The 17412-nt window shown below is 39.7% G+C and overlaps 1 protein-coding gene across 1 annotated transcript; it reads left to right on the top strand.

Annotated features, from left to right (window-relative positions):
- The first annotated feature begins 237 nt into the window (after window positions 1-237).
- LOC132631066 (DNA polymerase II subunit B4-like) lies at window positions 238-1075 on the top strand. The gene is made up of 3 exons (XM_060346665.1): window positions 238-405; window positions 657-760; window positions 817-1075. The coding sequence occupies exons 1-3, from the start codon at window positions 238-240 to the stop codon at window positions 1073-1075; spliced, it is 531 nt and encodes a 176-aa protein (XP_060202648.1).
- Window positions 1076-17412: the final 16337 nt, after the last annotated feature.

The following is a 17412-nucleotide window of genomic DNA, read 5'->3' as shown; positions in this document are numbered from 1 at the left end:
TAATGTAGGAATAAGGCAAGAGATGACAGAATCAAAAAGGCAAGAGATGAAAGAATCAAAAAACAAAGAATGGAACAAACCAAGAAAAAAGATAATAACAAAAATGAGGATGACTTTCAAAATGATTCCAGGAGGAAAAGTACAAATGCTAAGCAAAATCATGGTGATACTCAATTTAGCAAAGATAAGAATGTTGAAAAGAACGCCCAATTCTTCAACTGTGAAGAAGGGCAATAGATGACAAATGATCAGATACAAGATAAATCACCTAGTAATGATACAATCACTCAACATATCAATTTGAACAAGGGCATCTCTATAAAGGAACTAGAGGAGAATCACAAAGCAAGGAAAATCCTTGAAGTTCCTGGGAAAGAAAAAGGGAAAGTTGAGGAGGAAACTTATGTAGAAAACTATTCTCAACAAGGACTTATGTAGAGAACTATTCTCAACAAGGCAATAAGAAGAGAAGAGAAGACATGAGAATAAAGATAACATGAAGGACAACAAGAAGGCCCATGCTACTTGCATAGATCAAAATCAAAACATTATCATCGAGAAAGGACAAATCAGTGGTACCAAAAGCAACAAGAGTCAAGTATTCCTACCAAACCAACTAATAGCATAATACAAATACTGATGCCTTGACTGGTTAGAAAGAGAACAAAAATCAAAATACTGAGAATGTTGAAGATTCTAACAAACATGGAAATACTCAAGACAAGAGAGGAGATGCTCAAGACCATAACAATGAAAAGAAGTATCCCATCGATCCTGGAGAAATGCAAAATTTTTTTATCTAAAACTCATCTGTAGTACAAGTTTAGGACAAGATCAAGATAGTGAAGGGGTTTACATTAGTAGACAAGTCCAACCTGACTCATCTAGTGGAGGAGAAAAAGAAGAGGATGAGGAGGAATATAACAGTTCTGAGGATCAAGACTATGAAGAGAAAAGGAGTTCTGAACATATTGATGATTATGCTAGACTTAACAGTGAAAACTTCAATGATGACGACCAAAACAACAACCAGGACATAGTAAACTTAGCTAGCGATAAGCATGATATTGTTTAGTGGAAACTTTTTGTTCCTAATCTATGGGGGAGTTTGATGTCACTTCTAAATTGGAAAAAATTAATGAATTCAACCACTTATCACCAAAGAAAGGGGAAGAGGCAGAGCTAACAATAGAAGAGGAAGATCAACACAAGAGGAAGGGGTGGAAGGTACACCCATCAAAAGGGAAATGATCTTACCCAATCTGTCAATGATGTTTAAATTTTTAATTTGGAATATTAGAAGCATTAGTTCTAGTGGAGCTTTTGAAAGACTAAATCAGATTATCAGACTTCAAAATTTTCCTTTCATAGCTATTAGTTAACCTTTTTACAATGCTGACCAAATTGAAAAGTATCAAAGAATGCTGGGATTTTATAATGCTTACTCTAATTGCAATAGTCAAATCTGGTTGTTTTGGACTATTGTATTTTAATATAGCATAGTAGAAGATACTGACTAGTAGGTAACTTGTAAGATCGAATGGATGGGCAATACCATTCTTATTACTATTTTTTTTGTGCAAAATGTAATGTGCTGAGGGAAGCTCTTTGGGATAACTTAAAAGATATCTATGAGAAATCTAATCTCCCTAGGTATATAGCAAGTGATTTTAACTGCATGATTGATCTAGAGGAGAAGCATGTAGGAACTCCCCATAGACTGTCCAAAAGCTTACCTTTTCTTTAGTGTATATTGACTTTGATCTGATTGATCCTGGTTATTCTGGTTCAACTTTCACTTGATGTAATGGTTGGGCACCTGAGAATAGAGTGTGGCAAAGGCTTGATAAAGTGCTGGTAAATATAACTGGATGAACCTCTTTGATTCTACAATGTAGATCACTTAAAAAGGCACTAGTTCAGATCATTCCACAATCCTTACTTTGGCTAATTCTTCTCAAAGGAATCCATGTTAAGTACTTCAAATTTCTTGATTTGTGGACTGAGGAGGATGATTTTAAGGATGTTGTGAACCAAGCTTGGAGCATGGATCTACAGGGATCTCCTATGTTAAGATTTCATTTGAAGCTCAAAAACAATTGTAGAAAACTTTCTGAATGGTCCAAAAATACTATTGGGAATATTTTTTTTTATAATATTTCAAATTTGGAGAGGCAAGTTGGTGAACTGGAAAAGCTTTTTCTCAATGACAATTTTGAAAGAAATAGATCTCTTCTAAACCAAACCAATGCCCTTCTCATTAGAGCCTACAAGAAGGAAGAAGCATATTGGAAACAAAATCTGGGATACAATGGTTTGTTGAAAGGGAAGTCAACTCCAAATTTTCCCACTATATTGTTAAAGGAAGAAAGAAAATGCTGCCTTTAATAAAGACGAGGAAGGAAGGTTGTAGTTGGATTGAAGGAGAGGATGAAATTGTTAGTGAAGTTGTATACTTTTTTCATAAACAGTTTTCTAAAGATTATTCTATTAAGGACTTTTCAATCCTTAATTGTATTCCTAAAATTATTTCTGATTCCAATATTGAATTGCTCACAACTAATCCCTCCATGGAAGAATTGAAGGAAGTTGCGTTTTTCATAAGTTCCCACAGTGCTCCTGGCCCTAGTGAGATATCTGGAAATTCTATCATACTTGTTGGGATATTGTCAAAGATGATCTATTGCTAATGGTTTTGGATTTTTTTTTTTTTGCAGGTAATCAAATCCCTAAAGCCATCACTCATACTAATTTGGTTCTAATTCCCAAAGTGGACTATCCTCAAACATTTACACATTAAGACCAATTAGCTTGAGTAATTTCTCTGTAAATATCATTTCCTAATTGGTAAACCAAAGATTGAGTCATTTCATGCACAAGCTGGTCTCTCCTAATCAAATAGGTTTCATCAAGGGAGATCCATAATAGAAAATATCATGCTTACCCAGGACATGGAAAACAATATCACAAGACCATCATCTGATGGAAATGTGGTGATCAAGTTGAACACGAGAAAAGCTTATGATAGAGTGTCATGGGAATATTTGTGTAAAGTACTCAAACAATTTGGATTTGCTGAAAATTGGATTGATCGTACTTGGAGACTTATCATTAATGTTTGGTATTTTGTCAACATTAATGGGGCCAGACATGGTTTTTCAAGTCTACTAGAGGCATCAAACAAGGAGATCACCTTTATCCCTCACTTTTTGTTATTGGAGCTGAATTATTCAGTAAACTGATGGATTCTCTTATGGATACTAACTTTATTCCTTTTACAGTTGATAAGAATAGTCCTAATATTTCCCATTTATGTTATGCAGAAGGTAATATCTTGTTCTCATCATGTGAAACATGGTCTCTTGGATTGTTGATGGATAAGCTGGGACAATATGATGATATATTAGGTCAACTTATCAACAAAAACAAATCAGGATTCTATGTTACATTTGAAGATGTTGATCCCAGGATTTCTACTATCAAAGATATTACTGGATTTAATCAGTCTAAATTCCTTATGCAATACCTTCGATGTCCCATTTATGCTGGGAGGAATGTATTATTCATTAATATGGTTGCTAAAGTGGCTGAAGACCGCAAGGCTGGCAAGGAAAGCTTCTACCCTTCCGCGGATGTCATACCCCAACTCCGGAAACGTGCTGGCACCTACCATTTTCACACCTCCATAGGCGAACCGGTCCCTTAATCAACACCCAAACAAATAAATGAAATCAACTCCCAACCATAATATAAATACATGTGACATAAAAGCAATAATAAGTGCGGAATAATACATGCCCAAATGAATCTGGTCTAAGTCGTACAAGAGCTACTACATATATAAAGTCTAAATACGTAGTAAGTCTGAATACATAGTCTCATAGATATATACTATCTCAAGGATAGAAAAAAGACAAGTAATGAAATAGCAGCCATCTAGGCTGTAGATCTTCAGAGTGCTCACCCTGGATGCTAGTGAATCAGGCATCGGGATCAGTCACGAAGGGTGGAAGTCACTCCAATAGCGTACTCTACAATCATAAAAAGAGTACAACAAGGTATCATCAGTACATAACACGGTACTGAGTAAGCATCATAAGCCGACAACAGTTAGATCATGCAAACAAGGAAATGGAACGATAATCATGTTCCTAGACAAATACAAGTCAACAAGTCTAAATAGTACAATCAATTACCAAACGGAGTCTCAAGTATTTCACAAATCTAATCATAAATAAATAATCACCCAATAACTCAAATATCACGGAAGATCAATATCAATTCAAATGGCAATAAGAACATATAATGTGTATATGTAAACGGAATGCGATGCAATGATACACACATGCTCTGGGGAGACGATGTCCACCTCTCGACAGTCATGACCCAAGGGGGACCGCTAAGTCCATGTATCGTCATTCCGAATCACACAACCTAGAATGACTTCCATCCAATATCATTGCTAACCACTCTGTATCACACACCATAGATATCGCTACGCAAATATAGTAATGTCGCGTGAATCATACTTACCTCCAGCATCACCATCTTCTAATATTAAAGATTAAGACAGATATAGCATGGATATGAGAAAGTATGTCATGCAATGAGAATATCATAAATAACATATGGATTCCAGTCAATTCACATAAGAATAGCCATCATAGTACAAGCATCACGTGAACCCATTACTTCCAACCAGTCTCCCATAATACATAGAAACCAATTCTCATAAGAAAAGCCAAGTATAAACCTAGGGATTCTACAGGTCGTGAGCCCAAACACACAAATCATACAACAGTAACAATCCTAAGAATTCCATCCCAACTTCATACCCGAAGGTTCACATGATGTCTCCAACAATTCCTTTGTACTACATATGAGTCGCTAACCGGAGTCTAACCAAAAAGGTAAGCCATAACCTACCTGGAGTGTCGAACAGGAATCCCAAACAAATCATGCCAGCTCTTTGCCCTTCCTCAATGCCTCCAAATACTCAAGGTCTATTTATAACGTAATCTAGATTAGAAATCATGAAGAACCATACCTATACTGCTAGGCTTTTAATTTGGTCAACTTAAGCCTCTAGAATTTAAGAAAATGGGCCCACAAGGGCAAAACAAGAAATTCAAAAGTGAAACATGCAATTTAAGTCTACGTGATCAAAACCCGCCAATCAATTTCTAAAACAACTCAATATTAAGACAAATTCGTATGTAAAAACAAACCCCCAATTTTGGGTAACCCTAACTCTCAAATTCATAAGTTGGTTACTACTAATGAAGGAATCATGTTTATATAGCTATTACCCATCAATTCCATACTAATATAAGCTTATTCCATCAACAAATCAAGGTTTGATAATCAAAACTTCATTCAAGAAAGATGTCACGACCCAGCTAGGGGCCGCGACGGGTACCCGGGGCTAACCACCGAGCACCTCTCGTTCTATTACTCATTTAATGCTCTTTTATCAAATTTATACTCAATTATAAGAAAATCATCTTTCATTGTGAAAACATAATTACTTTTATATGCATAAGCCTTTCGGCTATCAAAATAATATATATATATACATAGTAGCAACCTCGTGAGACTATACAACCCACATTGCGTATCTACGAGCCTCTACTGGAATGCTAGACAAAAGGACGGGACAGGACCCCGTCATGCCCAACATATACAAATGTACACAAAAGAATAATCAAGCACCTCCGGAATAAAGGAGTGCTATCAATCCGCTATCAGCCCCTACGAGTCTGGATCAAGCTCACCTCCCTGTCTACCTGTGGGCATGAACACAGCGTCCAAAGAAAACGGACGTCAGTACGAACATTGTACTGAGTATGTAAGACAACAATGAAACAAATATAACAGAAGGATCATGAGCCAGAAGAGAAGGATATAACCTGCATAAGTTTCATAGGCAAACACATTTCGTACATATATCATATTTTACATATTCATGGCACATATGTCATCACATCACATGTATCATCACATCATAATCCTCATCGTTAACCCGCGTCCGGGTAACCATCATATGCTGCCCACTGGTGGTGATCATGCCCGGCCTTCTAGGCTCGGTGTAAACATAGCAGTCCGCCTTAGCGGTGACATGCCCGGCCATCTAGGCACAGTGGAATCATATGCAGCCCGCCTTAGTGGTGACATGCCCGGCCATTTAGGCACGATGGAATCATTTCATCACATAGTCATTCATAACCCATCATGATTACACATCTCATTAACATATCATAATCTTATCATAGCTTGGCATTTTAATACATAACATAGGCATATTACAAGCTAGCATTATTGATCATCTTATAGACATATCATGACTTAGCATCAGTTCACAGTTATCATTAGGAGTACACATTAGACTTAGTAGGCGACTATGGTTATGTCGGGGTGACGTAAGATCGTGAACTCCCGATAATCTTATGAACATTTATGAGTATCCTGCCTTACCTCGAAGGAAATAGTATATAAGGTGAGTGGTAACAATAACGACATCATTAACGTTATAGGAGCATCATATCATGAACTATAGAATCTCTATACTTTTACTTATCATCATCATTATCATACTCGTATGTACTCTGGTATATTTACAGACTCATAAGCTCCATCGTATAGGAGGATCATGGATAAACTTAGAAGATTCATGCCTTTGAAGGAAGGGATTAGCCTTACATACCTTTGTCATTTAACTAATCTATTGCTTGCTTGTTGTCCTTTAATGCACACGTTCTACCTTCAACAGAATTCGTATCGACATTAACTAACAATCATAAGAACGGGCTTACTAACGCTAGAGAAAATTGGACGGCATTTCCTTCGTTCATACAACTTTTCCCATATTCTATATCAACTCCCAAACATTCATAACAATGCTCACAATATCATCAACGACAAGCATCATTCATTTATATTATGCACATTTCACAATTTCACTTTAATTCATCCATAATCATGACCATAGTTCACTATCGTGTTCTTTCACATATAATACTCATTCCATGTTCTACATGTAATTCATAACCTAGTTACAATCTCAACATATCCATTTTCATGATTCATTCCAACTACTACTCAACAATGTCACTATTTATACTTTCATGACCCATTTCCTATATCTTTCTACAATCCAAGTGTCTCCACTTCTCCATACTTTAAATAACATGCAAATACCATAAAACTTACCTTAGATAGTGTAGGAACAAGTCTTGAGTGATATTAGTCTTCTTGACTTGGATGAAATTTGATGTGTTTCTCACACTTAGTTTTGTGGATTTGATGAAGTTGATCATTAATTTTTCATGAGTTCTTGTATATGATATGTGTGGAAGCTTCTAGAGATGTCTTGAGTTATGGAGAATGAAAAATGGAAATGAAATAAATGAACTTGGTCCCTTATTTAAAACTTGAAATCTGTCCCGACGTCATTATACGGTCCGTATAATCGACCGTAAAATTGCTCCGGTGACCATCCCTCTCTGTGTCAATTTGACAGCACATTGTACGGGTCATATAATTTGATACGGTCCATATAATCGACCGTGAAATAAACCCTTCGGCAACTTCACTCTGTGGCACTTCTACGGTCCATTATACGGTCCGTATAATCGACTGTATAACCCATCAGTTTACTGAATCTTATTTTCGTCACTTCGTTTAATCTCCGGTCCTTATGGAACCTTCTTAACACTTGTTTATCACCTCAATACCAATCTAAGGGACGTTATCACCCTTCTCTAAGACATCATTATGACATCATTAACTCGTCGCTCAAAATTCTTACCCGACACGCAACATATCCTTTACTTTCTTTACCAAACTTCTTCTTTTCAGTCAAATGTCTTTGAATCTCGATTAATATCATCAAATGCTATTTCTTGCATATCCAAATCACCGTATACCTCGTACTCTTTGCTAACCTATTCACTGTACGCTAACGGGGAGTTTTTCAAGGTGTAACATTCTTCCCCCCTTTTGGAACATTCGTTCTCGAATGTTAAACACTCGGGAATTCTGCGACAATTTCGCCATAGTTTCCCCTGTAATATAGCACTACCATCCTGTCACAACAACCCAAAATATCATTTCCTCATAGGGCCACAACACAATAGAACTTATAAATTGGCCACACACGACCAAAAGCATGAAAAGTAAGCATACATACCTTATACTGTTGGGGCTTTATTTTGAGTCTCCTCTGGGGATTGAAATAAGTGTGTACATGTGGATTTCATTTTCTCTTCCACTTCCCAAGTCATTTCTTCTCGGTTGTTGTTTCGCCATAAGACTTTGACTGCTTTCTTATTTCGATGTCTTCGCACTTGCCTATCTAGGATGGCAGTAGGCACTTCTTCATATGCAAGCTTTTCTGTCACTTGGACATCATCAATCGGAAAAATCCTCGTAGGATCTCCAACACACTTGCCGAGCATCGAAACATGGAAGACTGGATGGACTGATTCAAGCTCTGAAGGCAAGTCCAATTCATAGGCCATATGACCCACCTTGCGGATAATTTTATAGGGTCCAATGTATCGAGGACTTAGTTTCCCTTTCTTTCCAAATCTCATCATCCCTTTCATTGGCGATACTTTCAAAAATACCTAATCATCAACCTGAAATTCCAAGTCTCGCCGCCGGTTGTCCGCATAAGATTTTTGGCGACTTTGGGCTGTCAACAATCGATCTCGGATCACCTTGAATTTTTTTTACCACTTGCTGAACCAATTCAGGGCCTATAACTGCACTTCTCCTATTTCAAACCATCCGATCGGGGATCTACACTTCCTTCCATATAATGCTTCATACGGAGCCATTTGAATACTGGAATGGTAGTTGTTATTGTATGCAAACTCAATAAGGGGTAAGTGATCATCCCAGCTACCACCAAAATCTAGTATACATGCCCGCAACATATCTTCCAAAGTCTGAATAGTACGTTCGGCTTGTCCATCAGTTTGCGGATGAAATGTCGTGCTGAGCCTTACTTGTGTACCCAAACCTTCTTGGAAGGACTTCCAGAACTTGGCTGTAAATTGTGCTCCTCTATCTGTGATAATGGATAGTGGAATACCATGAAGTCGCACAATTTCTTTAAGATACAACCTCGCATAATCTCCTGCTGAGTAGGTAGTTCTAACTGGAAGAAAATGAGCTGCTTTCGTGAGTCTGTCCACAATCACCCATATGGAATCATACTTGCCTCGGGAACGGGGTAATCCCACGATAAAATCCATATTGATCACCTCCCATTTCCAAGTAGGTATTTCCATTGCTTGCAATAATCCTCCTGGCTTTTGATGTTCGACTTTTACTTGTTGGCAATTTGGACACTGAGCTACAAATTCCGCTATGTCTCTCTTCATGCCATCCCACCAATATATTAATTTAAGATCATGATACATCTTGGTTGCACCTGGGTGAATAGAATACCGAGAATAATGGGCTTCCTCTAGAATTTGACGACCCAATTCTGCCACATTCGGCACACACAGCCTACCTCGGTATCTAAGAATTCCATCCGTGGAAACATCAAATGGAGACTTCTCTCTTTCATGAGATATGTCTCTGTAATGGCATAGTTTAGGATCTTCATACTGATGCTCTTTCACTTCCATGTTCAAGGACTAGACTATGGGATCATTAATGCCAATCCCTGCACTACCCGAATCAATTACACGTACTCCAAGATTAGCTAATTGATGGAGCTCGTGAACCATCTCTTTCTTTTCTGGAGGAACTTCGCATAAACTGCCCGTTGATCGGCGGCTAAGCGCATCGGCTACTACATTTTCTTTTCCGGGGTGGTATAAAATGTTCACATCCTAATCTTTTAATAATTCTAACCACCACCTCTGCCGCAGATTTAACTTCTTCTGTTTGAAAATATACTGAAGACTCTTGTGATCTGTATAAATATCAACATGCATACCTACAAGTAGTGTCTCCACATTTTTAATGCATGAATGACTGCAGCCAATTCTAGATCATGAGTTGGGTAGTTCTTTTCATGTTTTCGCAGCTGTCTCGAAGCATAAGCAATGACTCTACCATGCTGCATTAACACACATCCTAGCCCAACACCGGAAGCATCACAGTACACCACGTAACCATCTGACCCTTCTGGAAGTGTTAAGACTGGAGCTGAGGTTAATCTGTCCTTCAACTCTTGGAAGCTGTGTTCACAAGCATCATTCCATTGAAATTTAACTGACTTCTAGGTTAGCTTCGTCAATGGTGCTGAAATAGACGAAAACCCTTCTACGAACCTTCTATAGTAGCCTGCCAATCCCAGAAAACTACGAACTTCCGTAGGCGTTGTAGGCCTTGGCCAAGTCTTCACCGCTTCAATTTTCTGAGTGTCGACTCGAATGCCATCATCTGAAATTACATGCCCCAGAAATGTTACAGAATTCAGCCAAAACTCGCACTTTGAAAATTTTGCATATAACTCCCAGGCTCGAAGAATGCCAAGAACAATTCGCAAATGATCTGCATGTTCTGATTTTGTGCGAGAGTATACCAGAATATCATCAATGAATACTATCACAAATAAGTCCAAGAGTGACCTGAACACGTTATTCATCAAATTCATAAACACTGCCGGAGCATTAGTCAACCCAAACGACATTACCCGAAACTCATAATGGCCATATCTCGTTCTGAAGGCTGTTTTGGGAATATCTCCTTATCTAACTCTCACTTGATGATAACCCAACCTCAAATTTATTTTAGAAAACCACTTGGCACCCTGTAGTTGATCAAACAAATCATCAATTCTTGGGAGAGGATATTTGTTCTTTATTGTCACCTTGTTCAATTGCCTATAATCGATGCACATTCGTAGGGAACCATCTTTCTTTCTCACGAACAAGGCTGGTGCTCCCCACGATGATGAACCGGGTCTAATGAACCCTTTCTCAAGCAAATCTTTCAATTGTTCCTTTAACTCTTTCAATTCTGCCGGAGCCATCCGATAAGGAGGAATAGAAATAGGCTTGGTGTCCGGCAACACATCAATGGCGAAATCAATCTCTCTTTCTAGAGGAAGTCCTGGAAGTTCATCAGGAAATACATCCGGAAATTCTTTCACTACCGGAACAGATTGGAAAGTTGGTGACTTTGCCTCGGTGTCATGAACTCGGACTAAATGATAAATATAGCCCTTGGCTATCATCTTTCTTGCCTTAACGTAGGAAATAAACCTACCTTTCGAAGATGCTGCATTACCCTTCCATTCAAGCACGGGCTCTCCCGGAAATTGGAATCGAACTATTTTCATTCGGCAATCAACATTAGCATAGCACGAGGCCAACCAATCCATACCCATAATTACATCAAAATCTAACATCTCCAGCTCAATCAAATCAGCTTTGGTCTGGCGATCACATATCACAATTACACAATCTTTATACACTTGTCTAGCTATCACAGGATCACCAACCGGAGTAGATACCTTAAAAGGTTTGATTGTCAGGTTTCACCCCAATACAACCAGCAACATATGGAGTAATATAAGAGAAAGTAGAGCCCGGATCTATCAATGCATACACATCACGGGAAAATATGGACAATATACCTGTAACCACATCTGGGGAGGACTCTAGATCCTGTCGTCCGGCTAAAGCATACACACGGGGCTGAGTGGCACCTGAAGTAGATGCTGCCCCTCTGCCTCTACCTCGACCTGCTGACATCTGGGAAGTTTTCCCTACCGGGCGCACTGAGGAAGAACCAGCTGCCGAACCTGTGGGCTGAACCCCACCTCTACCATACCGCGAGGGACAATCTCGCATCAAATGCCCAGTCTGTCCACAAACATAACAAGCATCTGTGTCATGGCGACATGGCCCTGAGTGTAATTTCTGGCACCGGCTACATCGTGGAACTGGTGGTCTCCTATAACTATAATCACCCCCAAACTGGGAACCCGAAGCTCTCGAACTCTGACCCTGTCCTGAAGGAGAGGAGCGGTCCAATCTCCTATCTGCAAATCGTGGAGGCGCACTAGTCATTGACTGGCCTGAATGTCGGGAATAAGTCTGCCTCGATCCCCCTCTATAGTCGCTACCTGTCCCCATAGATCTGGCCCGCTTTCTTTGCCTTCAATCAATGTCGCGATCACTCCTTTGTGGTTGTTGTCGCCCCTCTAAATTCTGGGCATGGGCTTGTATTCGGGAAATATCCATCCCTTCTTGCAACGAAGCCGTCAAGCAATCTCTGAACAAATGTGGCCCCAAGCCACTTACAAATCTATGCACCTGATCTCCCATGTCGGCCACCATAGTCGGGGCATATCTAGCCAAAGAATTAAATTGCATGCTATACTCCCGGGCACTCATATTTCCTTGCCTCACATTCAGAAATCTATCCGCTCTAGCTCGGCGGACCTCGGGTGGCAAATAGTGACGGATAAAAGCATCTACAAATTCTTGCCATACGGGTAGAGGCGCATTCTCTTGTCTCGATGCTATCCAATTATTATACCACAATACCGCCACATCTCGGAGTCTATACGGTGCCAACTCCACGGATTCAGTCTCAGAAGCATGAATAATTTTCAATGTCCTCAACATCTCATCTATGAAACCTTGCGGGTCTTCATCCGGCTTTGACCCGAAAAACTCCGGAGGATTCAAACTTATAAAGTCACGGGCTCGGGTACTAGCTGAACGATCACTTGGGCCCGCATTCTGTTGTTGTACCTGAGCGGCAACCAACTGTGTCAATAGGTGTATGGCCTCGGTCACTTGTTGACCCGAAGCAACCGGTGGAGGAATTGGAGCTGGAGTTCCCCCTTGTTCTTCCACATTAGGCGGGGTGGAAGAAGTATTAGATAAGGCCTCATTGTGTGATTCACCCTCTTCTATATTCATCGGAGGCTCTCTTTCTACCCACCTTTTTTTCGTAGTCTTGCCCTTTTGGGCGGCAGTAGCTTTTCCCTTTGGCGGCATTTCTGAAATCATGACACAATATTAAGGAGGATAAAATCTTATACACAGCTCTATCGCAAGATCTCATAAGAAGAAAAGATGGTCATTTTTCCTAAATGCCCTGTAGCCTCCTGTTTATTGATGTGGCGCGCAACACACCATAAACAAGACTCTACTAGACACGGCTCGTAGACACTCTCTAGGACTGAACTGCTCCGATACCACTTTTGTCACGACCCAGCTAGGGGCCACGATGGGTACCCGGGGCTAACCACCGAGCACCTCTCGTTCTATTACTCATTTAATGCTCTTTTATCAAATTTAAACTCAATTATAAGAAAATCATCTTTCATTTTGAAAACATAATTACTTTTATATGCATAAGCCTTTCGGCCATCAAGATAATATATATATATAGTAGCAACCTCGTGAGACTATACAACCCACACTGCGTATCTACGAGCCTCTACTGGAGTGCTAGACAAAAGGACGGGACAGGACCCCGTCATGCCCAACATATACAAATGTACACAAAAGAATAATCAAGCACCTCCGGAACAAAGGAGTGCTATCAATCCGCTACCAGCCCCTACGAGTCAGGATCAAGCTCACCTCCCTATCTACCTATGGGCATGAACACAACGTCCAAAGAAAACGGACGTCAGTACGAACATTGTACTGAGTAGGTAAGACAGGAATGAAACAAATATAATAGAAGGATCATGAGCCATAAGAGAAGGATATAACCTGTATAAGTTTCATAGGCAAACACATTTCGTAGATATATCATATTTTGCATAATCATGACACATATGTCATCACATCATAATCCTCATCGTTAACCCGCATCCGGGTAACCATCATATGCAGCCCACTAGTGCTGATCATGCCCGGCCCTCTAGGCTCGGTGTAAACATAGCAGCCCGCCTTAGCGGTGACATGCCCGGCCATCTAGGCACGGTGGAATCATATGCAGCCCGGCTTAGCGGTGACATGCCCGGCCATTTAGGCACGGTGGAATCATATCATCACATAGTCATTCATAACCCATCATTATTACACATCTCATGAACATATCATAATCTTATCATAGCTTGGCATTTTTATACATAACATAGGCATATTACAAGCTAGCATTATTGATCATCTTATAGACTTATCATGACTTAGCATCAGTTCACATTTATCATTAGGAGTACACATTAGACTTTGTAGGCGACTACGGTTATGTCGGGGTGACGTAAGGTCGTGAACCCCCGATTATCTTATGAACATTTATGAGTATCCCGCCTTACCTCGAAGGAAATAGTATATAAGGTGAGTGTTAACAATAACGACATCATTAACGTTATAGGAGCATCATATCATGAACTATAGAATCTCTATACTTTTACTCATCATCATCATTATCATACTCGTATGTAGTCTGGTATATTTATGGACTCATAAGCTCCATCGTATAGGAGGATCATGGATAAACTTGGAAGATTCATGCCTTTGAAGGAAGGGATTATCCTTACATACCTTTGTCGTTTAACTAATCTATTGCTTGCTTGTTCTCCTTTAATGCGCACGTTCTACCTTCAAGAGAATTCGTATCGACATTAGCTAACAATCATAAGAACGGACTTACTAACGCTAGAGAAAATTGGACGGCATTTCCTTCGTTCATACAACTTTTCCCATATTCTATATCAACTCCCAAACATTCATAACAACGCTCACAATATCATCAACGACAAGCATCATTCATTTATATTATCCACATTTTACAATTTCACTTTAATTAATCCATAATCATGACCATAGTTCACTATCGTGTTGCTTCACATATAATACTCATTCCATGTTCTACATGTCATTCATAACCTATTTACAATCTCAACATATCCATTTTCATGATTCATTCAAACTTCTACTCAACAATGTCACTATTCATACTTTCATGACCCATTTCCTTTATCTTTCTACAATCCAAGTGTCTCCGCTTCTCCATACTTTAAATAACATGCAAATACCATGAAACTTACCTTAGATAGTGTAGGAACAAGTCTTGAGTGATATTACTCTTCTTGCACCAAAACCCTAGTTCACCTCTTTTGAAATTTCTTGACTTGGATGAACTTTGATGAGTTTCTCACACTTAGTTTTGTGGATTTGATGAAGTTGATCATTAATTTTTCATGAGTTCTTGTTTATGAAATGTGTGGAAGCTTCTAGAGAGGTCTTGAGTTGTGGAGAATGAAAAATGAAATGAAATAAATGAACTTGGTCCCTTATTTAAAACTTGAAATCTGTCCCGACGTTATTATACGGTCCGTATAATCGACCGTAAAACTGCTCCGGTGACCATCCCTCTCTGTGTCACTTTGACGCCACATTGTACGGGCCGTATAATTTTATACGGTCCGTATAATCGACCATGAAATCAACCCTTCAACAACTTCATTCTGTGGCATTTCTACGGTCCATTATGCGGTCCGTAAAATATTATACGGTCCGTATAATCGACCGTATAACCCATCAGTTTACTAAATCTTATTTTCGTCACTTCGTTTGATCTCTGATCTTTATGGAACCTTCTTAACACTTGTTTATCACCTCAATACCAATATAAGGCACGTTATCACCCTTCTCTAAGACATCATTATGCCATCATTAACTCGTCGCTCGTAATTCTTACCCGACACGCAACATATCCTTTACTTTCTTTACCAAACTTCTTTCTTTCAGTCAAATGTCTTTGAATCTCGATTAAGATCATCAAATGCTATTTCTTGCTTATCCAAATCACCGTATACCTTGTACTCTTCGCTAACCTATTCACTGTACGCTAACGGGGAGTTTTCCAAGGTGTAACAAAAGAAACCCCAACAACCTAGTTTAATCCTTATGTTATTGGAAGACTCTAGCATGAATTAGGGAGTTTCTAAGGTGGATTATGAATCATAAATGAAGGATACGGTTAGATGAACTTATCCCAATGAAGAATTGCCTCAGAATCTCTTGTTTTGCTCCCAAAATAGCTCTAGAACCGAGAGTAATGAATGAGGAGTGATAGGTTTTAAACATAATTTAAGGCATTTAAGTCCCCGTCGACCGCTATAGTGGTTTACAGTCCGCTACGGCTGAACGCTGCCGTAGTGACACGACCTCTACGACGGTCACTCACAATTACTCTACACCGCTATAGTGGCAGGGCCATGGCCATGGCGATATCGCTGAAGTGGTCCTGGTGCCGCTATGGTGGTAAACCAAACACCAGATTTTTACACAACTCCACAAGTCTCAACCCTAAATCTGACTATCACCGAGGCCCTACGGATACAAAGCAAACATGCAAACACACATAAAAATGCTCTACGAACTCACCAGTGGACTCGGATTTCCCAACAGGGTCTCGTTGACCAAATCAACCTCCAATACTCCCAAATAAATTTCCAGCCCAAGTCCCAAAACACACTCTAATGCATTGGGAAACGAACCGAACATACCCGTGGGTCATAAACGACCATCCAAACCTCTCAGAATCGATGGGTTTCTGAAAAAAGGTCTGTTTACCTAGAAGTCAACTTTGGATCAAACATATTTCGCTTTAAGGCTTATTGTCACAAAATCCAATCTAATATAAGCTAAAGAAGCTCAAAAAGGGTCAACAAGGTCAACAGTATCGTAACGGCCAAACGGGTCATTACATCAAATACCAATTAAACAATCGCTTATCCTCGAGCGACATGGAAGTGGAATGGGGAAAAGTACCTAAATCAGCGAACAACTAGGGATATCCCTCGAGCATATCAGACTCGATCTCCCAAGTAGCCTCTTCAACAGGACGATGCTTCCATTGAGCCTTCATAGAAGCAATCTCTTTGGAACTCAACTTCCGAACCTGTCTATCCAAGATCGCTATCGGCTCCTGCTTATAGGTCAGGTTCTCATCGAGCAACACTGAATCCCAACGGATAATGTAAGTACCATCAGAATGATACTTCTTCAAAATAGACACATGAAAGACCGAATGAACACCGGACAGGCCTGGTGGCAAGGCCAACTCATAGGCAATGTCACCAACTCTACGGAGAATCTCAAATGGGCCATGATACCTCGATTTGAACTTACCCCTCTTCCCAAATCGCATAACACCCTTTATGGGTGAGATCTTCAGAAGCACCTGCTCGCCTACCCCAAACTCTAAATCCCGAACCTTTCTATCTGCATACATCTTCCGTTGACTCTGAGCTGCTAGAAGCTTTTCCTGAATAAGCTTCACACTATACACGGACTCTCTCAACAAATCTGTTCTCTACGGACGAACCTCAATTGCATCAAACCACCCAATAGGAGAATGGCACCTCCTATCATACAAAACCTCGAACGGTGCCATATCAATACTCGAATGGTAGCTATTGTTACATGCAAACTCTCCTAGGGGCAAGAATTGGTCCCAATGACCACC

The sequence above is a fragment of the Lycium barbarum genome, chromosome 3, assembly GCF_019175385.1.
Source record: "Lycium barbarum isolate Lr01 chromosome 3, ASM1917538v2, whole genome shotgun sequence".
NCBI classification, from domain to species: domain Eukaryota; kingdom Viridiplantae; phylum Streptophyta; class Magnoliopsida; order Solanales; family Solanaceae; genus Lycium; species Lycium barbarum.
The sequence above is the reverse complement of the archived record's forward strand: the minus strand, read 5'-3'. Positions and strand labels throughout refer to the sequence as shown.